The 27,977-nt window shown below is 51.4% G+C and overlaps 1 protein-coding gene across 2 annotated transcripts in view; it reads left to right on the plus strand.

Annotated features, from left to right (window-relative positions):
* Positions 1 to 27,977, plus strand: part of LOC140403295 (Krueppel-like factor 1) — a 48,526-nt gene that overhangs the window by 13,166 nt on the left and 7,383 nt on the right. For both annotated transcript variants that reach the window (XM_072491113.1, XM_072491112.1), the window contains one exon: positions 25,310 to 26,324. In XM_072491113.1, coding sequence (XP_072347214.1) covers positions 25,382 to 26,324 — 943 coding nt within the window. In that variant the 5' untranslated portion in view covers positions 25,310 to 25,381. The remainder of the gene's footprint in view (positions 1 to 25,309; positions 26,325 to 27,977) is intronic.

Genomic DNA, 27,977 nt, shown 5'->3' on the forward strand with positions numbered 1-27,977 from the left:
TCAGAAGATGGAGGTGGTGTCTTCCAGGTGCGAATGGTGTCCAGATCCTGTCTGAATATGTTCAAGACTGAGATCGATACATTTCTGGATGTTAAAGACGACAGGGGAGATGGGGGCAGTGTGAAGAAGTGGTGTTGAAGTGAAAGACCATGATCCTGTTGAATGCAGGAACCATCCCGTAGGGCTGAATGGCCTAGTCTCACCCCTATTTCTACCGAAAGGTGCAGTGGCCACTATTTCGGAGAAGAGCAGAGTTCTTCCCAGGGCCCCGGCCGATTATTTATTCCTCGCCCAACACCCCCGGAAACGGATTATCTAATCGTTATCACATTGCTGTTTATGGGATCGGACTGTGCTGGCGGCTTCGCTTTCAACATTTTATTGAGGCATTTTTTGGTATTATAACAACACAATAAACAATGTACATGAAACTATAAACATAGTGCAAAATCCGTCTCCCTCCCTTACAGGCCCCACCTTTCTTAACCCCCTACTCTAAGCTAAACTAAGCCCCCCCCCCCCCCCCCCCATTTTGCTGACGATTAATTTTCCGTGAAGAAATCGACGAACGGTTGCCACCTCCGGGCGAACCCTAACAGTGACCCTCTCGAGGCGAACTTGATTTTCTCCAAACGGAGAAAGCTAGCCATGTCCGATAGCCAGGTCTCCGACTTCGGGGGCTTTGAGTCCCTCCAAGCTAATAGTATCCGTCTCCGGGCTACCAGGGAAGCAAAGGCCAGACCGTCTGCCTCTTTCTCCTCCTGGATTCCCGGGTCTTCCGACACCCCGAAAATCGCCACCTCTGAACTCAGCGCCCCCCTTGTTTTTAACACCGTGGACATGACATCTGCAACCCCCTGCCAAAATTCCCTAAGCTTCGGACATGCCCAGAACATGTGGACGTGGTTCGCTGGTCCTCCCGCACATTTTGCACACCTGTCTTCCACCCCAAAGAATCTGCTCATCCGGGTCACTGTCATGTGAGCCCGGTTACCGACCTTGAATTGTATCAGGCTGAGCCTGGCACATGTTGCGGACACGTTGACTATACTCAACGTGTCCTCCCATAGACCATCTTCTATCTCTCCTCCCAGCTCCTCCTCCCACTTACGCTTCAGCTCCTCGGTCTGCATCTCCGCTGACCCCATAAGTTCCTTGTAAATGTCAGAGACGCTCCCTTCTCCTACCCACCCTCTGGAAACTACCCTGTCCTGAATCCCCCTTAGCGGTAGGAGCGGGAAGGTTGACACCTGTTTATGTAGGAAGTCCCGCACCTGCAGATACCTGAATTTGTTTCTCCTCGCCAACCCAAACTTCTCCTCCAGCGCCCTCATACTCTGAAAGCTCCCCTCTATAAACATATCCCCCATCCTCTCAATCCCTGCTCTCCGCCATATCCACAACGCCCCATCCATACTTCCTGGGCAAACCGGTGATTATTACAGATTGGGGACCAGACCGATGCTCCCTCTGCTCCCACATGTCTCCTCCATTGCCCCCAGACTCTCAGGGCCGCCACCACCACGGGGCTGGTGGAGTACCGTGCTGGCGGGAAAGGCAGAGGCGCAGTTACCAACGTCCCCAAACTGGCGCCCTTGCATGAAGCCGCCTCCATACGCTCCCATGCCGACCCTCCCCCCACCACCCACTTCCTGATCATGGGTATATTCGCCGCCCAGTAATAGTTACTAAAATTTTGCGGCGCCAGCCCGCCCTCTCCCCGACTCCGCTCAAGCATTACCTTCCTTACCCGCGGGGTCTTGCCCGCCCAAACAAAGCCAGTGGTCACTTTGTTGACCCGTTTAAAAAAGGACCGCGGAATAAAGATGGGGAGACATTAAAACACGAACAGGAATCTCGGGAGGACCATCATCTTCACCGTCTGCACCCTCCCAGCCAGTGACAACGGGAGCGAGTCCCGCCTCCGAATAATCGTCCTTCATTTGGTCTACTAGTCGGGCCAGATTTAATTTACGCAGCCGTCCCATTCCCGCGCCACATGAATGCCTAGGTACCTAAAGTTTCCCCTACTAATCTAAACGGCAGCTCCCCCAATTGCCTCTCCTGTCCCTTCGCCTGCACCGCAAACATCTCACTTTTCCCCATATTTAGCTTATACCCCGAAAACCGGCCAAATTCCCCCAGAATCCTCATGATCGCTCCCCCCCCGGACCAGCCACTTCCAGCCCCTTGAGGCTGTCCGAGCAATTGCCAATGGCTCTATACCTAGCGCGAACAACAGTGGGGAGAGGGGCATCCCTGCCTCGTCCCCCGGTGCAGTCTAAAATAGTCCGATGTTGTCCTATTCATCCATACGCTTGCCACAGGAGCCTGATACAGCAACCTGACCCAGTCAATAAAGCCCCCCCCAAATCCGAACCGTCCCAGTACCTCCCACAGATATTCCCATTCTACTCAATCAAAAGCCTTCTCTGCGTCCATTGCGACCACTACCTCCACCTCCCTACCTTCCGGGGCATCATGATCACATTTAACAGCCTTTTTACATTGGTCTACTCTTAACAAACCCCGTCTGGTCCGGAACACAATCCTCAATCCTGGAGGACAAAATTTTGATGAGCAATTTGGCGTCCACATTCAACAGGGATATCGGCCTGTACGACCCACACAGCTCCGGGTTCTTGTCCCGCTTCAGAATCAGCAAAATCGTGGCCTGTGATATCGTCGGGGGAAGCACCCCTCTTTCCCTGTCTCATTGAACATCCTCATCAACACCGGCCCCAATATCCCAGAGAACCTTTTATAAAACTCCACTGGATTCCCGTCCGGCCCCGGGGCATTACCCGACTGCATGGCCTTCAGACCCTCCACTATGTGTTCCAGCCCGATTGGGGCCCCCGTCCTTTCTACCAGCCCCCGTCCACCTTTGGGAAATTCAGCCCCTCCAACAAGTGCCTCATCCCCTCCGGCCCCGTAGGGGGTTCTGACCTGTACAGCATACTGTAGAAATCCCTAAACGCCTTATTCACCCCTGCTGAATCTCCAACCAGGGGCGAGATTCTCCGACCCCCAGCCGGGTCGGAGAATCGCGGGGGCTGGCGTGAATCCCGCCCCCGCCGGTTGCCGAATTCTCCACCACCGGATATTCGGCGGGGGCGGGAATCGCGCCACGCCGGTTAGCACCCCCCCCCCTTCACCCTCGGCTGCCCAAATCTCCATGGATCCACCCCCCATCTGCTCCATGAACCCTTTTAGTTCCTTTGCCATTGCTGGCACCCTGCCCGTTTTCGAGCTTGACTGGTCCAAGCCAGGGTCAATAACTGTGTTGAAGTCCCCTCCCATGACCAACCTGTGCGAGTCCAGGTCTGGTATCTTCCCCAGCATCCTCTTTATAAACTCCACATCATCCCAGTTTGACGCGTACACATTTACTAATGCCACCTGCTCCCCCTCCAGTTTCCCACTGACCATAATGTACCAACCTCCCACGTCCGAGAATATTCTACCCGCCTCAAACACCACCCGCTTATTGATCAGGATCACGACCCTTCTAGTCTTTGAATCCAGTCCCGAGTGAGAGACCTGACTGACCCAGCCTTTCCTCAATCTAATCTGGTCAGTTACTCTAAGGTGCATCTCCTGCAACATTACCACGTACGTCTTCAGTCCCCTAAGATGCGCAAATACACGTGCCCCCTTGACCGGCCCATTTAACCCTCGAATATTCCAGGTGATCAGCCTAGTTGGGGGGCTCATTTGCCCCCCCCCCCCTCCGCCGATCAGCCATCCACTTTTTGGGCCCGCCTCCAGCCCATGCTCCGCGCCTCCACCGGCCCGCCCCCAGGCAGCCTCCACTCCCAGCCTCCTCTCTGTCCCTTAGCCCAAGTCCCTCCCTCGTCAGCAGAACATTTACCCCCCGCCCTCGTAACAACACTCTGTAACCCTACCTCTTTAATAAACTGAACATATGCACCCCCCCCCCCCACTGCGCTTCTGTGAGCTAGCCCGCCCAGCTAGCTTGGTGGCCCCCATCCGTGGCGCCGGATAGTCTCCCACCTATTGTCGTGTCCGCCGTGTCCCCCCCCACTCATTCAAACATACTCAAGCGTCAAACAATCCCCACACAATTGCCTGACAGAAAAACACCAAAATCTAAACAAGCACACCTCCATCCCCCAACAATGCAAATGAAAACCTTAACTCGCTCAGCTCTGCCACTGGTCCCAAATCAATACAGAAGGCATCACAAACAGCTTCCACAAAACAAAAAATGAGAAACTTTTTTTTAAAAGAACAGAAAAAAAACAAAAAACATGAACGTTGCAGAAAAGTTCAAAAGTTCTCCGTCTACCACCAGTCCTTTCCTTTTCGCGAAGTCCAGCGCGTCCTCGGGCGACTTGCAATAAAAGTGCTGTTCCTCGTACGTGACCCAGAAACGGACTGGATACAAGAGTCCGAACTTAATCTTTTTCTTAAAAAGGATCGACCTAGTCTGGTTGAAGCCTGCTCTTCTCCTGGCCACCTCCACACTCGGATCTTGGTAAACCCGCAGGATATTGTTGTCCCACTTACAGCTCCGTGTCTGCTTGGCCCACTGTAGAATGCACTCCTTATCCAAGTACCTGTGGAATCTCACCACCATGGCCCTTGGGGAGGGGGGGGGGGGGCGGTCTCCCATTCACGGCTACCTCGTGAGTGCTCTGTGAGCCCCGTCCCCCTCCAAGGGCCGGGAGAACGTCCCATTCCCCAGCAGTTTCTCGAACGTGCCCGCTATGTATGCCCCAGCGTCCGCTCCTTCGGACCCCTCCGGGAGCCCAATGATTCTCTAGGTCCTCCACCTTCTCCAGGAGCTTCTTCTGCTGGTCTCTCAGCATCCCCACCTCCAGCTCCACCGCAGTTTGATGTTCCTCCTGCTCAGCCAGCGCCTTCTCTACCTTCTGGATCACCCGATCTAAGCTCCAGCCGCTCAATTGACTCTTATCGGGTCCAAGCAGTCCCGTTTTTGCTTAGCAAAGCCTTCCTGAATAACCTGCATCAGCCGATCCGTTGACGGCTGGGTCGACAAACCAGAGGTCCGGTCCTCCGCCATGCTGTCTCCTGCTGCAGCTTTAGCCCAAGCCTTCTCTGTCTTTCTGTTTCTGTCTTTACGAGCACTTCTAGTCCTCTCCATGCACAGACGTGGGAATTCAGTACACAATTGCCTCTATCACCAGTTTATAGAATTTACAGTGCAGAAGGAGGCCATTCAGCCCATCGAGTCTGCACCAGCTCTTGGAAAGAGCACCCGACCCAAGGTCAACACCGCCACCCTATCCCCATAACCCAGTAACCCCACCCAACACTAAAGGCAATTTTGGATACTAAGGGCAATTTATCATGGCCAATCCACCTAACCCGCACATCTTTGGACCGTGGGAGGAAACCGGAGTACCCGGAGGAAACCCACGCAGACACGGGGAGGATGTGCAGACTCCGCACAGACAGTGACCCAAGCCAGAATCGAACTTGGGACCCTGGAGCTGTGAAGCAATTGTGCTATCCACAAGGCTACCGTGCTGCCCATTAAGTTTAGCTTCTAACATTACAAGAATAGCTGTGCTGCAAAAGTATTTAATTGGCTTACATGAATGTAAACTTTTTTTTTTTTTGAAGATATATATTTACGTTTTCCCTTTTCATCGCTGTTATTTGCCGATATCCAGTGACAGAGGCACTGGTGTACTCCTTGTGTCGAACCAGAAAGCAATGCTGCCCATTTCTCAATGTCCTGACTTGGGACAGATATCAATGTTCCATCCTTGTTGCTACGACAATGCCCTGGAATTCCCTGCTGCACGCCATCATGGAAGCCTCAACACAATACAGGCTGCAGGGGTCCAAGGGGAAGGTCCATTAACTGGCACACTCAGCTGACCTTCCCTTCTGCGCATTGTAAAGGCAGGCTGGCGCGAGGCTCAGGGCGCCGCGGGCAAGCCGTGGGGGCAACTCAGAATGGGCATTGCCAGCCTTAAGCCGCATCCCAACGAACAGGCCAATAGCCAAGTGCAAAGGGTGAAGGGGTGAAGTTTTCCTATTCCTCCCATTTAAACTCTGCAAGACCCCAGCATCTGGGTGGGCGGGTGAACTGTGACGAGGATGCAGGGATCCTTCAGCATGATCTGGACAGGTTGGGCGAGTGGGCAAATCAATGGCAGACACAGTATAATTTGGATAAGTGTGAGGTTATTCACTTTGGAAGCAAAAACAGGCAGATTACTACCTGAATGGTTGTAAATTGGGAGAGGGGAGTGTGCAGCGGGACCTGGGTGTCCTTGTGCATGCACCAAACGCTGAAGGTAAGCATGCAGGTGCAGCAGGCGGTAAAGAAGGCAAATGGTTTGTTGGCCTTCATTGCGAGAGGTTTCGAGTATAGAAGCAGGGATGTGTTGCTTCAATTGTACAGGGCCTTGGTGAGGCCACACTTGAGAGTATTGTGTGCAGTTTTGGTCTCCTTCTCTGAGGAAGGATAGAACATAGAACATAGAACAATACAGCGCAGTACAGGCCCTTCGGCCCATGATGTTGCACCGAAACAAAAGCCATCTAACCTACACTATGCCATTATCATCCATATGTTTATCCAATAAACTTTTAAATGCCCTCAATGTTGGCGAGTTCACTACTGTAGCAGGTAGGGCATTCCACGGCCTCACTACTCTTGTTCTTGTTCTTGAGGGAGTGCAGCGAAGGTTTACCAGACTGATTCCAGGGATGGCGGGACTGTCATTTGAGGAGAGATTGACTAGGTTGGGATTGTTCTCGCTGGAGTTCAGAAGAAAGGGGGGGATCTCATAGAGAATTATAAAATTCTAACAGGACTAGACAGGGTAGATGCAGGGAAGATGTTACCGATGATGGGTGTGTCCAGAACCAGGGGTCACAGTCTGAGGATTCAGGGTAAACCATTTCGGACAGAGATAAGGAGACATTTCTTCACCCAAAGAGTGATGAGCCTGTGGAATTCATTACCACAGGAAGTAGTTGATGTTAAAACATTGAATATATTCAAGAGGCGGCTGGATACAGCACTTGGGGAGAATGGGATTAAAGGCTATGGGGAGAAAGCAGGAATAGGCTATTGAGTTGGATGATCAGCCATGATCATGATGAATGGAGGAGCAGGCTCGAAGGGCCAAAAGGCCTCCTCCTGCTCCTATCTTTTATGTATCCTAGAACCAGCCAGGTACAATTAAACCTTTGATGTTGGAGGGACTGAAATGTCCCTGGAATGAGATTTATCCGCGCTGCCTCTGATCCGAACTTTCACCTCGGCTAGTATAAATCTCACAATGGTCGGCCATTTTGGGGCTGAGTTATTAGCTCACCCAGAGCGGGTGGTAAGCTACTTGCTGCACCGCCCTGGGGTGAGATTAAATACAGAAATCTGCAATAGCTGGAGAGGACAAGCTGTTCACATAGGCAAATCAGACGCATGTTACGGAATCTGGCCTCGAGGAAAAATGATGACAGCTATAAAACACGCTGAATGCAGCTATACCTCACAAAACATTTCACAGAGATATTGTCAAATAGCATTTGGTATAGAGCCAAACAAGAAGGAATTAGGACAGATGGCTGAAAATCTGTTTAAAGATGTAGGGTTTAAGGAGCCTCCTTAAAGCTGGAGGGAGACTGAGGTGGTGTGGAGTGTGGGGGCAGGTATGTGTGTTTGTTTGTGTCATCTTGGCGGCTGAATTAGGGAATATTACTTTTCCCTTCAGTGGGATGAGATGCAGAGAATAAGTTGGTGCCTATTTGTGATGGGCTGGGCCTCCACTCGGTCCCTTCTGTGACGTGCGGGGCCTCCCTCTGGGCCCGTCTGCAAGGCACCGGGCCTCCCTCGGGCACGTCTGCGACATGACGGGCCTCCCTCGGGCCTGTCTGCACCACGCCAGGCCTCCCTCCCTCGGGCCTGTCTGCGAGGCGCGGGGCCTCCCTCGGGCCTGTCTGCGCCATGCCAGGCCTCCCTCACTCGGGCACGTCTGCGACATGACGGGCCTGTCTGCGCCATGCCAGGCCTCCCTCCCTCGGGCCAGTCTGCGAGGCGCCGGGCCTCCCTCGGGCACGTCTGCGACACGGCAGGCCTCCCTCGCTCGGGCCCGTCTGCGACACGGCAGGCCTCCCTCGCTTGGGCCCGTCTGCGACACGGCAGGCCTCCCTCGCTCGGGCCCGTCTGCAACACGGCAGGCCTCCCACGCTCGGGCCCGTCTGCAACATGGCAGGCCTCCCTCGTTCGGGCCCGTCTGCAACACGGCAGGCCTCCCTCGCTCGGGCTCATCTGTGACACGGCAGGCCTCCCTCGCTCCGGCCCGTCTGCAAGGCCTCGGGCCTCCCTCCCTCGGGCCAGTCTGCGAGGCGCCGGGCCTCCCTCCCTCGGGCCAGTCTGCGAGGCGCCGGGCCTCCCTCCCTCGGGCCAGTCTGCGAGGCGCCGGGCCTCCCTCCCTCGGGCCAGTCTGCGAGGCGCCGGGCCTCCCTCGGGCCTGTCTGCACCATGCCAGGCCTCCCTCCCTCGGGCACGTCTGCGACATGACGGGCCTGTCTGCGCCATGCCAGGCCTCCCTCCCTCGGGCCAGTCTGCGAGGCGCCGGGCCTCCCTCGCTCGGGCCCGTCTGCGACACGGCAGGCCTCCCTCGCTCGGGCCCGTCTGCAACATGGCAGGCCTCCCTCGTTCGGGCCCGTCTGCGACACGGCAGGCCTCCCTCGTTCGGGCCCGTCTGCGACACGGCAGGCCTCCCTCGTTCGGGCCCGTCTGCAACACGGCAGGCCTCCCTCGCTCGGGCCCGTCTGCGACACGGCAGGCCTCCCTCGTTCGGGCCCGTCTGCGACACGGCAGGCCTCCCTCGCTTGGGCCCGTCTGCGACACGGCAGGCCTCCCTCGTTCGGGCCCGTCTGCAACACGGCAGGCCTCCCTCGCTCGGGCTCATCTGTGACACGGCAGGCCTCCCTCGCTCTGGCCCGTCTGCAAGGCCTCGGGCCTCCCTCCCTCGGGCCAGTCTGCGAGGCGCCGGGCCTCCCTCCCTCGGGCCAGTCTGCGAGGCGCCGAGCCTCCCTCCCTCGGGCCAGTCTGCGAGGCGCCGGGCCTCCCTCCCTCGGGCCAGTCTGCGAGGCGCCGGGCCTCCCTCCCTCGGGCCAGTCTGCGAGACGCCGGGCCTCCCTCCCTCGGGCCAGTCTGCGAGGCGCCGGGCCTCCCTCCCTCGGGCCAGTCTGCGAGGCGCCGGGCCTCCCTCCCTCGGGCCAGTCTGCGAGGCGCCAGGCCTCCCTCCCTCGGGCCAGTCTGCGAGGCGCCGGGCCTCCCTCCCTCGGGCCAGTCTGCGAGGCGCCGGGCCTCCCTCCCTCGGGCCAGTCTGCGAGGCGCCGGGCCTCCCTCACTCGGGCCTGTCTGCAACGGGCCTCCCTCGGGCCTGTCTGCGAGGCCTTGGGCCTCCCTCGGGCCAGTCTGCAAGGCGACGGGCCTCCCGTGGGCCTGTCTGCGCCACGACAGGCCTCCCTCCCTTGGGCCTCCCTGCAACGGGCCTCCCTCGGGCCTGTCTGCGACGGGCCAGGCCTCCCTCCCTCGGGCCTGTCTGCGAAGGGCCTCCCTCGAGCCTGTCTGCGACGGGCCTCCCTCGGGCCTGTCTGTGACGGGCCAGGCCTCCCTCCCTCGGGCCTGTCTGCGACGGGCCTCCCTCGGGCCTGTCTGCGACGGGCCTCCCTCGGGCCTGTCTGCGACGGGCCTCCCTCGGGCCTGTCTGCGACGGGCCTCCCTCGGGCCTGTCTGCGACGGGCCAGGCTTCCCTCCCTCGGGCCTGTCTGCGACGGGTCTCCTGTCAGCCTGTCGTTACAAAGCAAATTCAGCCAGGCCCCACAGAGCACAACACTGGACACTAAAATGAACATTCAATAAACAATGAACAAATACAGCATTCTTTCTGCCCTGTAACCATCAATAAATGTCAACCATGTGACATTTAGCTCTCAACAAACCATGATGGTAAAGTGAAATCGATAGTGTGAAATTTAATTATGAACAAATCCATTGCAACTTTGTACTTTCAATAAAAGTTTTTTTTTTACTCATTGGGTTTGGGTATTACTGGGCCAATGTTTATTGCCCAAGCCTAAATACCCTAGAACTGAGTGGTTTGCTGGGCCACTTTACTGTGGGTCTGGAGTCACATGTAGGCCAGACCGGGTAAGGACGGCAGATTTCCTTCCCTGAAGGACACTAGTGAACCAGATTTTTTTTTTGCGACAGTCGACAATGATTTCATGTTCGCCATTAGATGGTCGTCCAAAGATGTGCAGGTTAGGTGGATTGGCTGTGCTAAATTGCCCCTTCGTGTCCAGGGATGTGCAGGTTAGGTGACGGGGATAGGGTGGTGGAGTGCACCTGGGTAGGTTGTTTCTTCGGAGGTTTGGTGCATACTCAATGGGCCGAATGGCACTCTTCTGCGCTGTACAGATTCTATAATGATTAAACTTTTTTAATTCCAGATTTTTATTGAATTCAAATCTCACGATCTGCTGTGGTAGTGGAGTTGGGTTAAAAGAGACCCTTTCACATTAGCTGCAGCAGTATTGACTGATGACTGGTTTCACCAATTAAAAGCTTCCAGCCCCCTCCACCCCCTCTGCCCGCTGCGGAATCGCAAGTAACCCCCCGTGCACGCTGCCAATGTTTAAAATTTTAATTGTAATCATGTGGGGGAAAGCAGCAGTGATGCAACACCTCGGGGACGGTGCGGCTCTGATGATATTCCGCCCGCGGAAGAGGTTTTTGCGGAGCGACAGAAGTTGCGCAATTGGCCAGAATTGGGGGCAGAGTGGAAATTCTGTAGGGTTGGAGGAGGCGAAGCGATCGGGAGGGGGATTGCAAACATCCGAGTCAGCTGAAGTAGGCCACTCGGCCCCTCGAGCCTGCTCCGCCATTCAATAAGATCGTGGCTCATCTGTTTTTTGTGTTTGAAATTCCACATTCCCATCGACCCCTAATAACCTTTGACCCCTGGCCGAACCAGAATCGATCCATCTCCGCCCTATTCAATGTCCAGCCTCTACCGCTTTCACAGCTTTAGTTCCAAGAGCCAACATATTCGAGCCTTGAATGCAGGGGAGCAGGATGAAGGGAGCAACTCCCCCACCCCCATAGGGATCCCAGTTCCCCCACACTCAGAATACCTTTCAGGCAGAATAAACCGAGGTTTTTATCCTTGGGGAGATTCTCCTGCTGCAAATCTCACCGTGCGAAGAAGAACCATCAAAGGAATGTCTTGGTTGTATTTTCACTAAAGGACAAGTGAAAATGCACCTCATTCCAGTGTCGCACTCTTCTCTACTCACCCGCCCATTCGCTTTCACGACACCATCCAGTAAGGAAACAACACTTGCCTCTCTCTTCATTGTGTCTCACCATTCCATTCCCCATCTCCTCTCCCCTCCACGGCTCTCTCTCAACAGGAGAGACAGCATCACCGACAATAACAGACCGGGATAGGTGTTCAACTTGAAGATGACACTCATCGAGCTTTCAAACCAGGCTTCTGGTCTACAGCAAGACCTGGACAAAATCCAGGCTTGGGCTGATAAGTAACCATTCGCACCACACAAGTGGCAGGCAATGATCATCTCCAACAAGAGAGGCTTTAACCAGAGGCTTTACGGGCAGCACGGTAGCATTGTGGATAGCACAATTGCTTCACAGCTCCAGGGTCCAAGGTTCGATTCCGGCTTGGGTCACTCTCTGTGCGGAGTCTGCACATCCTCCCCGTGTGTGCGTGGGTTTCCTCCGGGTGCTCCGGTTTCCTCCCACAGTCCAAAGATGTGCAGGTTAGGTGGATTGGCCGTGATAAATTGCCCTTAGTGTCCAAAATTGCCCTTAGTGTTGGGTGGGGTTGCTGGGTTGTGGGGAGAGGGTGGAGGTGTTGACCTTGGATAGGGTGCTCTTTCCAAGAGCCAGTGCAGACTCGATGGGCCAAATGGCCTCCTTCTGCACTGTAAATTCTACGATAATCTATGAAAACCACAGCCCCTTGACATTCAATGGCAACCAGCGCTGAATCCCCCACAATCAACATCCTGGGGGTTACCATTGATCAGAAACTAAACTGGACTAGCCATATAAATACTGTAGCTACAAGGGTAGGTCAGAGGCTGGGAATCCTGCTGTGAGAACTCACCTCCTGAATCTCTAAAGCCTACAAGGCACAAGTCAGGAGTGTGATGGAATACTCTCCACTTGCCTGGATGAGCGCAGCTCCAACAACACTCAAGAAGCTCGACAGCATCCAGGACAAAGCTCGATTGGCACCCCTCCCACAAACATTCACTCCCTCCACCACAGATGCACAGTGTGTGTCATCTGAAAGATGTACTGCAGCAACTCACCAAGGCTCGTTCCATGGCATCTTCAAAAGCTGCCATCCCGACAATCTAGGAGGACAAGGGCAGGAGATACCTGGGAGCCCCACCACCTGGAGGTTCCCCTCAAAGTCACTCACCATCCCGACTTGGAAATATATAGCTGTTCCTTCACTGTCATGGGATCAAATTCCTGGAACCCTCTTCCCAGCAGCCCGTGAGTGTACCCACACCAGGTGGACTGTAGATGTTCTAGAAGATGGCTCACCACCACCACCTTCTGAAGGGCATTTGGGGATAGGCCACAGATACTGGCCTCACAGTGATGCTCTCTTCCCATGAACAAATTAACCGCCGTATAGCGAGTTACAAATCTACAGCATGTGTTGTGTCGTGTCATGTAATTTCACAAGTGTGATGGATGTATAATATCCAGTATATTCTATACATTGTACTTGGGAATGTTATATCAATAATATATAGTTCAGTCTATGTAGTGTATGCGGAAGTGTCATATCCATAATGTTTTGCATGCAGAAAGATGATGTCTCTATAATAATCTTTATTGTCACGAGTAGGCTTACATTAACACCGCAATGAAGTTACTGTGAAAATCCCCTTGTCGCCACATTCCGGCGCCTGTTCGGGTACACGGAGGGAGAATTCAGAATGTCCAATTCACCTAACAAGCACGTCTTTCAGGACTTGTGGGAGGAAACCGGAGCACCCGGAGGAAACCCACGCAGACACGGGGAGAACGTGCAGACTCCGCGCACACAGTGACCCAAGCCGGGAATCGAACCCGGGTCCGTGGCGCTGTGAAGTGCTAACCACTGTGTGCTATAGGATAGTCTATATAACGTACACCGGAGCCTTATATCTATATTAAACAGCTCAGTTTATCTATTGTAAATGGAGTGACACCTAGTTATGTTATCACTTTCAATATTTGTATTTCAATTTAAGAGGTGTGGCTCTGGCTGTTGTGTATTTGTAGTCATCTTGAGCCAATCATTTGCTGCATGTGTGTGTTTGAATTGGTTTCATATTTTTGGTAATGTATATGCGCTCCTCGTGGTCAGTCATTGAGCGGAAAGAGCCCTGGCTTTACTGCTGAATATAGATGGCAGAGTACAGAGAGGCAGAAGGGGCAAGGGGGGGGGGCAGGGTTACCACTGTAAATCACAGATGTCCCAGGCAGGGTGCTCCGAGAAAGCAGCTCGCCACTGTGATCATTGCTATCAACCAATTAAACAATGACGGGCAGCTGTTAGATTAGGTTTCACTGTTGTGCTGACTCGCTCTGGATTTGCATAACATCGTGACTGGAGGCTTAATAAAATCGGAGCAGGATCAGTCCACTTGAGGCATTCCAATTCATAGCTTAACCCCCCCCCCCCACTGGCCCCTTGATTCCGTCATGATCTCTGTCTTGAATATCTTCAGTGACCGAGAAGCCACAATCTCTCTGGGCCAGAGAATTTCAAACACCCAACGAGCGAAGAGATTTGTCTCCTCCTCCCAGCCTCCCAATTGGCACATGCCTCGTCCCATGGACTTTTGTCGCTGTGAAGTTATCTCCATTGCGAACGGACGCCTCTTTTTTCCGTACCCGTTTCTATCGCTGTAAATGAGATGAAGTGGGTGCCCCTCGGCCGTCTGCCTTTAGCCACCAGCTCCAGGATCGAAGCCTGGCATCGCAGCCTCCATTTTATTCCCAGCGAACCCTCTCCATTCCTGACCAGGAACATGTTGGGTGACCGTTTGTAACTCCTGAGGTTTACGGGGTTGCGTGGGAATGTGGGCCGAAGTAGGGAGCTCTTTCAGAGGGTCAGTCGGTGCAAGAGTCAAATGTGGCCTCCTTCTGCTCTGTAGGATTTCTATGATAAATCTCGTCTTGGCTAATGATGCCGTGAAGCTATTTGTCGTTTGTTGTAAAAATCCATCTGGTTCACTAATGCCCCTTTATGGACGAAAATCTTCCTTCCTAACCCGTCCTGGCCTACACATGACTCCAGACCCACAGCTGTGGTTGACCTTAACTGTGCCCCCCGCCCCCCCCCCCCCGCCGAAATGGGCGAGCAAGTCTCTCAATTTAAGGGCAATTAGGGATTGTTATAGAATCATAGAATTTACAGTGCAGAAGGAGGCCATTTGGCCCATCGAGTCTGCACCGGCCCTGACCAAGAACACCCTACTGAAGCCCACGTATCTACCCTATCCCCGTAACCCAGTAACCCCGACTTAACATTTTTCGGACACTCAAGGGCAATTTAGCATGGCCAATCCACCTAACCCGTGGGGGACAGCACGGTAGCATTGGGGATAGCACAATTGCTTCACAGCTCCAGGGTCCCAGGTTCGATTCCGGCTTGGGTCACTGTCTGTGCGGAGTCTGCACGTTCTCCCCGTGTGTGCGTGGGTTTCCTCCGGGTGCTCCGGTTTCCTCCCACAGTCCAAAGATGTGCAGGTTAGGTGGATTGGCCATGATAAATTGCCCTTAGTGTCCAAAATTGCCTTTAGTGTTGGGTGGGGTTACTGGGTTATGGGGATAAGGTGGAGGTGTTGACCTTGGGTAGGGTGCTCTTTCCAAGAGCCGGTGCAGACTCGATGGGCCGAATGGCCTCCTTCTGCACTGTAAATTCTATGATAATCTTTGGACTGGATGGGCAGTATAACTAACCTTGCAACTGACATCCATATGTCCTGAAAGAATAAAGAGGAAATAAATGTAACCTTTGACAGTGCAGTATTTATTCAGTACTGCACTGCGTGTGTGTGTGTGTGCCAGCATAGATTATTTCACGGGCTGAAGGGAGTGGAGTTAATCCACGATTCCCTGACTCCGTGTTACTCGCTCTCATTACTGCCTGACACGTTGAGTATCCCCGGTTGCCACCGGTTTTATTTTTATATTTTCAGTCTCTGTGGGATTTAAATTTGGTTTCCTCCGTATGTGCAATTGTGCAGACAATCCAGGTGAATGCGCAGTGTGGTATGGGCAAGTGATTCTCTGATACAAATGCATTACGAGGCAGCGCTGGAGTCATGTTGCAACTGCTTAGTGCAAATAATTCCTCTTCTGTATCCTGTTTCTAATGAATGTTAGCAAACATCGTGCGTAGAGAGCTGAAGTTGCCCATATATGAATACAATGCTGCCTAACCTGTTGGGTAGAAGTGGAGTTAGGTAGTTTGAGTCATCGCTAACAATTCCTTGTTCACAGGGAATTGATGCCTCATGAGATCCTAACTGAGATCACAGTGTCATGATTACTACAGAGATGTCCTCTCATTCTCGGCTACCTCAATCCTACGGCACGTAGAAATGTGGGGTGTACATCGTTAACTAATAGAATGTTAGTTAATGGTGTTTAATTAATCTATGTTAATTTAACACCATTGACCATCATAACTAAACACCATTGATTATCATGTTAGGTAAACTAAGGCCGGCACGGTGGCACAGTGATTAGCACTGCTGCCTCACGGCGCGGAGGTCCCAGGTTCGATCCCGGCTCTGGGTCACTGTGCGTGTGGTCTTTGCACATTCTCCCCGTGTCTACGTGGGTTTCACCCCCACAACCCAAAGATGTGCAGCGTAGGTGGATTGGTCACACTAAATTGCCCCTTAATTGGAAAAAACTGAATTGGTTATTCTAAATTTTAAAAAAAATGTTAGTTAAATTAAACACAATTGACTAATATGTTAACTAAACACCATTGACCAACATTAGCTATTAAGCACCATTCATGAACAGGTTAACCAAACACCATTGACAAATAGTTTAGTTAAACACCATTGACTAATACTTAGGTTAACTAGCATGTTAATTAAACAACATTGAACACGTTAGTTAACACCATTGACAAATATAGGGCGGGATTTACCAAGCAATCCGCTGCTTGTTTTCCAGTGGTGGAAGCAGCCCGCCAGTGGGATTTTCTGCTCCCGCCGTTGTCAATGGGATTTCCCATTGAATGCACCCCTCGTCATCGGGAATCCTGAGGCGGGAGTGCACCATTGGTGGGACCGGAATATCCCTCCAGCGTCAACAGCTGGTAAATTCCACCCGTATTAACGAAACACCATTGACTAACATGTTAAGGAAACACCATTGACTAACACGTTAAGGAAACATATTGACTAACATTCTAGTTAAACACCATTGACTAACATTCTAGTTAAACACCATTGACTAACACTCTAATAAACACCATTGACTAACACACTAATAAACACCATTGACTAACACACTAATAAACATCATTGACTAACACTCTGTTAAACACCATTGACTAACATTCTAGTTAAACACCATTGACTAACACACTAATAAACACCATTGATTAACACTCTAATAAACATCATTGACTTACATTCTAGTTAAACACCATTGACTAACATTCTAGTTAAACACCATTGACTAACACTCTAATAAACACCATTGACTAACACTCTTGTTAAACATCATTGACTAACACGTTAGTTAAACACCATTGACTAACATTCTAGTTAAACAGCATTGACTAACACGTTAGTTAAACACCATTGACTAACACGTTAGTTATATATCATTGACTAACACTCTAATAAACATCATTGACTAACACTAGTTAAACATCATTGACTAATACATTAAGGAAACACCATTGACTATCATGTTAGTTATATACCATTGACTAACAGTATAGTTAAACACTATTGACTAACACTCTAGTTATATACCATTGACTAACATGTTAGGGAAACACCATTGGCGCCATAGTAGCACAGTGGTTAGCACTGTTGCTTCACTGCACCATGGACCTGGGTTCGATTCCTGGCTTGGGTGACTGTCTGTGCGGATTCTCCCCGTGCCTGCGTGGATTTCCTCCGGGTGCTCTGGTTTCCTCCAAGTCTCGAAAGATGTGCTTGTTAGGTGAATTGGACATTCTGAATTCTCCCTCCGTGTACCCGAACAGGCGCCAGAGTGTGGCGCCTAGCGGGTTTTTCACAGTAACCTCATGGCAGTTTTAATGTAAGCCTACTTGTGACAATAAAGATTATTGTATTATATATTGACTAACACCATTGACTAACACTTCAACTAAACACCATTTAACAAGCATTGTGTTCCGTGGCCTGGAAGCCCTACCTGGCCTGTGACTCAGAAGGTTAGTGCTCCAGTTTCAGTACAGACATCGTGCTGCACTGCTGGAGGTGTCATCTTTCAAATGAGGCATTCAACCAAGACTTGTCAGTCGATATAGAAAATCCCATGACTGCTATTTGAAGAAGAGCGAGGGAACTCTCCCCCTGTCTCCTGGCCAATATTTGTTCCTCAACGAACGTCGCGAAAGACCGCTGATCACTCTGGCATTGCTGTTTGTGGGATCTTGCTGTGCGAAAATGGACCCTCGCGTTTTCCACATGAGAACAGTGAATATACCTCCAGAGTCCTACCTTCACTGACTGTTGTGCATGTTGAGATGCCCACTGGTTGTGTAAGGTGCTACAGAATCGCAAGCATTTCTTCCTTTCTGTCAATATTCCATTCCTAGGGCCTGTCCCAACCTTCAGAATTTGATCCCTACCGTTCCAGTTCTTTTCCCCCTGGATTTTGTCAGTCAAACGATCTTCTCTTTGGTTTTACGTCAGCCACGTGAGCGCAGTGTGGATTAACTGTGGGTTGTGATGGCTGCCAATTCAGCCAATCAGAAGGCGCCTCTTAACAAGGTGGCTGCGACCTTGTCAAGGAACCATGCGAGCTGCCTAAAGCAAGTCAAAATCCCAAATGAACGCTCCAACCCCTCAACGCTCCAACCCCTCAAAAGTATTCCCAACAACAAAGCTCCTCACTCCCAATGCCAGATCCTTGATGATGATAGGATTTCGCAAAACCCTTTAAAGTCATTGAAGTACCTTTTTGAAATGTTGTAAGAAACATGGCGGCCAATTTTCACCCAGCAAGTTCGCAAATACCTGCAATATCATAACGGCAAGATCATCTGTTTAGTATAAATGTTGGTTGTAGGATGGATATTGGCCAGGACGCTAGGAGATCTCGCCATGTTCTTCTTCAAAATAGTACCATAGGATCTTTTACATTGACTCAAAAGGGCAGATGGGACATCTCGTGGGTGGTACGGTAGCACAGTGGTTAGCACTGTTGCTTCACTGCTTCAGGGTCCCAGGTTCGATTCCCGGCTTGGGTCACTGTCTGTGCGGAGTCTGCACGTCCTCCCCGTGTCTGCGTGGGTTTCCTCCGGGGGCTCCGGTTTCCTCCCACAAGTCCCGAAAGACGTGCTGTTGGGTGAATTGGACATTCTGAATTCTCCCTCCGTGTACCCGAACAGGTGCCGGAATGTGGCGGCTAGGGGCTTTTCACAGTAACTTCATTGCAGTGTTCATGTAAGCCTACTTGTGACACTAATAAAGATTATTATTTTATGTCTCATCGAAACGATGAGACCTCTGACAGGGTGACACTCTCTCGGTGCCACTTTGGAGTGTCTGCCTGGCCTCTTGTGCTGAGGTGAGGCGGGGTTTTGACACATGACCTTCCAAGTTGGAACTGCTCCTGGTGAGCCAGGGCCTAATGATTGACATCTGAAAGTAATTGCTTTTCCCTCTTCACTCGCGAGGGGGAGGGAGGGGTGGTGGCACTGAGGGCCTTACTCCATCCCTGATCGCTGAAGTCAGCTTGCACAGTTTCTGTCCAAGACGTTTGCAAATATTATTAGAAGCAAATCCCCCACCCGCCTACACACAGCTAATCCTCGCCTTGGGCATTGCTGCCTCGTCCATATTGATTAAACGCGCAACCTCTCAGATGGAGCCAAGAAGCAAAATGCACGTATGATCCTGGGACAAGTCTGAACAGGGTTTGGAGTCACTGACAGTGCGGCAGAACTGAGCCTCCATCTGAAAATGAAATGAAACGAAAATTGCTTATTGTCACAAGTAGGCTTCAAATGAAGTTACTGTGAAAAGCCCCTAGTCGCCACATTCCGGCGCCTGTTCGGGGAGGCTGGTACGGGAATTGAACCGTGCTGCTGGCCTGCCTTGGTCTGCTTTAAAAGCCAGCGATTTAGCCCTGTGCTAAACCAGCCCCGGCCCTGAGCTTGTGCCAAGAAACTTGCACAATAACACCTTAAGCTGCAGAATAAACAGACAGCCCTCCATTTTATTGGCTAATTAAGCAACGTCAATTATTCATTTTCAAGCCAGGGAGCTTGCTGAGCAAAGCTATTCCGAAGATAATGGCTGCTCTGTGGTTATGTCGGCAACGCCTTCCCTGCTCAGATAAGGAGCCGTACCAGGATTGGGAGTTTGAAGCACTTCCTTGAGGACGGGTAAAAGGAAGGAGTTGCCTTTCTTGGCTCATTAAACATGTCAGAGTGAGCTCCCGGCCATTGCGAGCAACATGCAGCAAGCTCCCGTGGTGAAACCATGAGACGAAGGAGCAGTCAACCCCGTTGCTATGGTGCCCGAGGCCGAAATGCTGGCCTGAAAGCGAGGTGGCAGCCTGCGACCCCCCCCCCACCTCCCAACCTGGATCAGCGGAAGGGGCATCCACGTACAGGGCCTCATCTGGGCACCTGAACCTAGGTCGTCCAACCCCCTGCGTTTGGTGGGTCGGACTGTGACCTCTGGTCCTTGTGATTCCGTACGGATTTCCAGCTGTTTCTTTCCCTCTCCAAATAAAAGATTGGAGGCGGACAGGCAATGTGTGCCCACTTAAAGAGGGGTCAAAAAATAAAACGGGAGAGACTCGCATTTATACAGAACCTTTTCCAGTCTTTGGACATCCCAATGAAGCTGATGAAGATCCAACTGTCTGCAACAAGGCTAGTAGGTCGGAAATGGGACAAATTAGCGAGGGCATCGACCTTAGCCCAGTGGGATCATTTCGAGTTAGAAGATTCTGTAGTGGCTCATGGCAGTTAATTTGTGCACAGAAAGATCCCAAGCCAACAGTGTGATAGCGATCAGACAAATCTGTTCTTGTGATGTTCGCCTGATGGACAAATATTCGTCAAGACACTGGGGAGATCTCCATTGCTCCTCTTCAAAGTAGGATTTTAAAAAACATTCACCCGAGAGGGCAGATGGTTGGGTGGTGTGGGGACCTCTATTTTTACTGTTTGATTTGAAAGGCGGCCCCTCTAACAGCGCAGCACTCCCTCGGTGCTGCACTGCGAATGTCAGCCCTGATTCTGTGCACCTGGAGTGGGACCTGAACCCACGAACATCTGGCGCAGGTAAAGAGCAAGCAAGAGGATACGAGCCCAGAAATTGGGCCTTGGGGGAGAGCGAGAGAGACGGGAGAGCTCTACAAATGTCACCCTGTGGGACCCACACGGCGAGTAGCTATTACTCAGGAGTACAGGGCGCTGCCTCGCGTGGACAGCTGGTTACCTCATTACCGAGGGATTGAGAACTCCGGCTTGAGCGCCACTGTTGGCGGCTCACCAGAATGCTACCTTCAGTTGACTTTCTTTGAGTATGTGGGGCTAATAAACGGCCTGCTCAGGTCTGCCGACTGTGTGTGCGAAAGAATGGAACAGGACGTCTGCTCGGGCTAATAATAGTTTACAACCAGGAACAGAGTTTGCAGAAGGGCAGATCGGAATCAAATTTGATTTCACGTGACTCTCAATAATTCGGATTTTGACAGCTCTGTAATGGCTGCTTTAGGGAAAAGAACATGGGGATATAGGAGCAAGAGTAGGCCATTCAGCCCATCGAGCCTGCTACACCATTCAATGCAATCATGGCTGATCATCCACTTTAGTGCCTTTGGTTCCCCCACACTATCCCCCATAATCCCTTTTTTGACATTGGTGTTTGGAAATCTGTCAGTCTCTATTGTAAACATAGCCAATGCTTCTACAGCCTCTGGGAAATTCAGGGGCGGCATGGTGGTTAGCACTGCTGCCTCACCGTGTCGGGGATCCGGGTTTGATTCCGAACTTGGGTGACTATCTGTGTGGGGTGCGTTCGCCCCCCCCCCCCCCCCGGTGTCTGCATGGGTTTCCTCCGGGCCTCCAGCTTCCTCCCACAGTCCAAAGATGTGCAGGTTAGGTGGGGTTGCGGGATTACAGAGATAGGATGGGGGAGTGGGCCAAGATAGGGTGCTCTTTCGGTCGGTGCAGTCTTGTTGGGCCGAATGGACTCCTTCTGCACTGTAGGAATTCTAAGATAGTTCCAAAGATTCACATAAGGCCTAGGAGCAGGAGTAGGCCATCTGCCTAGGAGCAGGAGTAGGCCTCGAGCCTTCTCAGCCATTGAATAAGATCATGGGTGATCTTTTTATGGGCTCAGCTCCATTTACCCGCCTGCTCAAACATCTATCACTCTTTGCTTTAAAAACCATCAACGAGGTTGCCTCAACTGCTTCACTGGGCAGGGAATTCCACAGATTCACAAGCCTTTGGGTGAAGAGGTTCTTCCTCAACTCAGTCCTAAATCTGCTCCCCCTTATTTTGATGCTGTGCCCCCTAGTTCTAGTTTCACCCGCTAGGGAAACAACCTCCCTGCTTCTATCTTATCTATTCCCTTCATAATTTTATGTTTCTATAAGATTCCCATACTTCTAAATTCCACTCCCTCCAGCGCCAGTACATCCTTTCTCAAGTTAGGAGACCAAAACTGTATTGATTTATTGAATCATTGATATATATTGTGAACAGCTGGGGTCCAAGTACTGATTCCATAGAATAGAATCCCTACAGTGCAGAAGGAGGCCATTCGGCCCATCAAGTCTGCACCAACCCTCTGAAAGAGTACCCCACCCACCCTGCCCTATCCCCGCAACCCCAGTTAACCTGCACATCTTTGGACTCCAAAGGCAATTTAGCATGGCCAATCCACCTAACCCGCACATCTTTGGACTCTGGATTCTTCCGCTACCCCACCAATCACAGCGAGCTAACATGAGAATGATCCATTTATTCCTACTCTGTTTTCTGCCTGTTAGCCAAACTAACATCCTCAGAAACAAAACTCTGACAGGTTCGTCCAACGTGACTTCTTGCTTCTGACCTCATGTTGACTATGCCCAATTGGATCATTATTATCTAAGTGCCCATTTATCACATCCTTTAGAAGAGATACCAGCATTTACTCTACTACTGATGTAAGGCTAACAGGCCCATAGTCCCCTGTTTTCCCTCTCCCTCCCTTCTTAAGAAGAAAAAGAACTCTTGTCATGTATTCTGCCTTATTTACATTTTTCCACAATTAATTAATGCCAAATAGTAATTTGCCTGGGCAATCTCGATCCAAGTACAGAATCTGTTGGCTGCAGAATATGTTGGCTGCACAGGTTAAGATGCTTCCGGCAGTTGGACATTGTGGTGAGTGTGTGTTTAAGGCAAATTAGCCAGGACAGGGGATGTGAAGGAAAATTCAAGACATTTTATTTATATGGCCGCACTTTTTTCAAATAGAAGTGTGACTACTGTTGTAACGTGGCAGCCAATTTGTCCATCGCAAACTCCCCAAAACAGTGTTGAGGTAAAGGACCAGACAAAATCTGACAAAGGTCATAGTCGTACAGCACACAAAAGGCATTTTGGCCCATTGCATCTGTGCCGGTCAAAAACAACCATCTAACTATTCTAATCCCATGTCCCAGCACTTGGCCCATGAACGTGTCGGCCTTGGCATCGCAAGTGCACATCTAAATACTTCTGAAATGTTATGAGGGTCTCTGCCACCCTCTGGGTGAAAAGGTTTTTCCCTCACATCCCCTCTGAACCTCCTGCCCTCACCTTCAATCTATGCCCCCTTCGATATTGACCTCTCCACCAAGGGGAAAAGGTTCTTCCTGTCAACCCTATCCATGCCCCTCATCATTTTATGCCGTTAGCCAATCATGTCCCTCCTTCAGTCTCCTCTGCTCCAAGGAAAACAACCCCAGTCTGTCTCTTCATAACTAAACCTCTCCAGCCCAGGAAACACCCTGGTAAATCTCCTCTGCACCCTTTCCAGTGGCTATCACATCCCCCCTATAATGTGGATTCCAGAACTCTGCACAATACTCTAGCTGTGGCCGAACCAACGTTTTGTACGTTATATAATCTTTATTGTCGAAGTAGGCTTACATTAACACTGCAATGAAGTCACTGCGGAAAGCCCCTAGTCGCCACATCACGGCGCCTGTTCGGGTACACGGAGGGAGAATTCAGAATGTCCAATTCCCCCAACAGCACGTCTTTCGGGACTTGTGGGAGGAAATCTGAGCTCCCGGAGGAAACCCGCGCAGACACGGGGAGAACGTGCAGACTCCGCACAGACAGTGACCCAATCCGGGAATCGAACCTGGGACCCTGGAGCTGTGAAGCAACCGTGCTAACCACTGTGCTACCTGTTCCCAGTAACGTCCCTGCTCGTAAAGGTGTTAGTTGGGGGATTACTGTTGGCCACATGCCCCTCATGCCCCACACCCATCTGAGAGGGTGGCACAGTGAAGTGCGATTAGCTGTTATAATCGAGGTATTATTCTTATGCGTATATATAAAGAAGCGGTTTTCACCAGGGAGGGGTAAGAAAAGGGAGTTTGTGCCTCTGTTCTCTAGGTTGTCAGAACAAACCTTTGTTAAGGAAAGACCGGTTCCAGATACCTCGTTTGCTCGGTGAGTGTGAATTGAACTATAACGGGGCAGATTGTGTCTTGGTTTACCGCCTGAACAAAGAAGATAGGGCAGTGAAGCGCTCCCTCAAATCCTGGAGTGGGACTTGAACCAATGGCATTCTGACTTGTATCTGGCAACTGAGCTGCAGATAAAGCTTCCCACTCGATGGGACTCTTTTCTCTGGCGTCCAAGGAAGACTCTCTTTTTTTTTTTTTCCCTCTATTTTGTGAACGTTCCTGAAGTACTTATTTGTCTGAGTGAAGGAGATGTCGATGGAAGAGAGGGAGGGGGAGAGAGAGGGGGATTGGGAAGTTTAGGGAGAAAGTTTCAACGCTGAAAGTGTGTTTAGCATTGATGGGGCAAAGGAAATTGGAGATGTCCAACACCAGGCCAGAATGGAATGAAAAATGAAAATCGCTTATTGTCACGAGTAGACGTCAATGAAGTTACTGTGAAAAGCCCTAGTCGCCACATTCCGGCGCCTGTTCGGGGAGGCTGGTACGGGAATTGAATCGTGCTGCTGGCCTGCCTGGGTCTGCTTTAAAAGCCAGCAATTTAGCCCAGTGAGCTAAACCAGCGCGGAGATCTCCGAGGTAGTGACAGGAAGAGGGAGGAGTTGAAGCTTGTTGTGTTCGATGTCTAGCAAGGAACCCACATGACTTGTCCAAACCAGGATCTTTATTAAAGCACACGAGATAAGGTAACGATCTGTTACAGAGCAAGTTATCATGGAGTTTCTTTATACTCCCCTGAAACTACCCCTATGCTCGACTGTCCTCATGTATGTCTTAAAATCTTCTCCGGATCACCAGATCTGCCCTCCCTTATGAGTGCCTTGTCACATGAACACTGTCTTGATACCGCGTTGTACCGCCACCTGCTGGTTGGAGGTCGCACCACCAACTATGTACAACACCGTCTGCAGGCACATCACCTGAAAGCGGGGTAGGAATTTCAATATTGGGCAGTTTCTAGATGAGCATGTATTTCCGTGAACAGTTTTTGTGAGTTGGGGCAATTTGAGAAAGACCATGGCTAAGATTTTCCGGCCAAATCCGCCAGCGTGTCTGCCGACAGTGCACCGCCCCCCCCCCCCCCCCCCCCCCCCCGCCCACCCCATCCCAACAGTGCCACGATTTCCTGACAGTGTAGGGAGCAAACATTGGGAAAAGCCTTGACAGCGGCGGGACCAGGGCATCCCACCGCTGACCAATGGTGGGCTGCCTCAAAGCACACGGCGCAGGTGAGTGGGTGGCGAAGGGTGAATCTCTCCCCCACCTCCATATTTAGAAGTTAAAAACAAGCGGGTCGTTTAATATTCTTGATATTCTTTGTTTTTTGTTTGACAGTGGTGGGAAGTGGACGGCAACACAGCCAAGCTCAACTCTCTGGTTGGCAAAGGCTCTGCGGAGACGACCGTAATGCCCATGCTCACGCCGGATCAGATCAAACGCGAGGACGACGACTTTGGCTCGTACTTGGACCTGGACCTCTTTCTGTCTGATCTTTCCAGTGGGGAGACCAGCGTCAGTCCGCCCGTGCCAGCCGGCTACGCGTTGGCAGACGGGACGGGGAACTGCAGTGGTAAAGTGAAGAAGGAGGCCCAGCAAGCCGGGGACTGGAATGGTTCAGACGCCCCGCGCACCAGCCTCGTAGCCGAACTGTTGTCTTCCGACGTCCAAACAAGCCTGGGAAATCAGGCCAATTGCGTTGACGCTCGCAGCAAAACCTACACCAACCTAGGGTCTGCAGACCATGGTATGGCAGTCCAAGTATTGGAGAAACTGGTAGATCACACGCACATGCCAGCAGGAGGCGCTGTTCAAGGGTTTCAGAAGCAGGCCAGCATGGCCTCCGCTGCCAACCCACTGGTGGACGAGAAGCCCGTTTTGATACCAAGGAATCAAATGCCAATCCCTCTGGGTCGACAGTTCTATTCGCAAACGCAGGCGGAACCAGCCTCGGGGAGCCTGAGGTCGCAGCCAGTGAACCAGTTCCAGATTCCCCAGAACTATCGATACCACCACCACCTTCAGCAGCAGCCCCCCCTCGGTTACCACGTCCTCTCCAGGTACCCATCCTACTACCCGCACCAGCCACCTCACCAGTATCAGGGGCAGATCCATTTCTACATGTCTAACCTCAAGGCTGCCCACTCCACGCAGGGCGCAGCCCTCCCTCCTCCTTCCTCCCTCATGGCACTGATACCACCACCCACGGCGGCGCCCGAGGAGGCCAAACTTAAGCGAAGCCGGAAGACCTGGGTACGGAAGCGAGTCACCACCCATACCTGCGACTACCCTGGCTGTGGCAAGGTTTACACCAAGAGCTCCCACTTAAAGGCCCATCTTCGCACCCACACAGGTAACAAGACTTGCAGAGTGTCCACCTCCATTCAGTTCAGCTCGGTACATTGAAATGCAAAACTCATTTTGCGCAACCAATGATCATATCTTTCCGAAACAGCCCACAGTGCTTTAAAATTGTGTAGGAAAATGCAGCAACCAAATTCGACACAACAAACTCCAACAAGGGAGAACCAATTACATTTGTTTCCTGGTGTCTTATTAATGGGGGGATGTTTGCAATCACCTTAAGCCCATTCCAAACTCTCTCAATCATTCTTGCGACATGGCCATTGCTGACTTGTCCAGCATTTATTGTCCTCTTGATTAATAAGGGGATCAGGGGTTATGGGGAGAGGGCAGGAGAATGGAGATGAGAAAAATATCAGCCATGATCGAATGGCGGAGCAGACTTGATGGGCCGAGTGGCCTAATTCTGCCCCCATGGCTTATGGTCTTATGGCCTAAGGTGGTGATGAGTTGCCTTCTTGAACCCACTGCCGTCCACCTGGTGTAGGTACACACACAGTGCTGTTAGGGAGGGAGTTCCAGTATTTTGACCCAGCGACAGTGAGGGATTTCCCGGTCAGGATTGTGTGACCTGGAGGGGAACTTGCAAGTGGTGGTATTCCCAGGCATCTGCTGCCCTTGCCCTTCGAGGGGGTTGCGGGTTTGGAAGGAATCTCTGCAAATCATCTCTTAATAATAATAATAATAATAATAATAATCTTTATTGTCACAAGTAGGCTTACATTAACTGCAATGAAGTTACTGTGAAAATCCCCTAGTAGCCACAATCCAGCGCCTGTTCGGGTACACCGAGGGAGAATTCAGAATGTCCAAATTACCTGACCATCACGTCTTTCGGGACTTGTGGGAGGAAACCGGAGCACCCGGAGGACACCCACGCAGACACAGGGAGAACGTGCAGACTCCACACAGACAGTGACCCAAACTGGGAATCGAACCTAGGACCCTGGTGCTGAGAAGCAACAGTGCTAACCACTGTGCTACCGTGCCGCCATAACCAGTTCTGTTCACCCCTCACCGTGTTGCTTTCCTCTCTCCCTCGTGGAGGGGGACGCTGAACCCAATTGTACCCCCTCAAACTCCCTCAACTGTTAACAATCTAACTCTGCCTGGAGCAACAGGAGGATCCTGACCTCCTGGATGATCTGTTTTGTGCCTGATTCCTAGACAAACAAACACAGAGGGGAAGGAGGAGGGGGAAAGAAATCACTAAAAGTAAAAGGATAAAAGTGTCTCTGTTTCAGATAGACATCGTCCAGTTAGGTTCTTTTTAGTCTAGGCCCCCAGTTGGATGGCTTTGCTTTCAGCCCTGTAATGGTTTTCACTTAGTTTCGTCAGGATCTCAAGATGTCTCTGCAGAAGCAGAAGGCTGGAAACCTTTTGGAGATAGCGAGAGAGAGAGAGCAACTCACAGCGTCTTCTCTCAGCATCCAAGAGTGTTCTCTATGGGTCCTCTGAAAACACCCCACCTGGCAGGACCCAATCGCTCTGTTGCCGGGCAGTATAAGGTCTTTGGCCAATTCATTGGCCACCAGCCAACCAATCGAACCGAATCCCTCCAATTTCTCGGGTGCCAGAAAGTCTGAGTTCTTCTGTTCAAAAGCTAAATCTCCAATAGCACAGTGTGCTATTTTGCGACTTT

The sequence above is a fragment of the Scyliorhinus torazame genome, chromosome 27, assembly GCF_047496885.1.
Source record: "Scyliorhinus torazame isolate Kashiwa2021f chromosome 27, sScyTor2.1, whole genome shotgun sequence".
Classification (NCBI taxonomy): domain Eukaryota; kingdom Metazoa; phylum Chordata; class Chondrichthyes; order Carcharhiniformes; family Scyliorhinidae; genus Scyliorhinus; species Scyliorhinus torazame.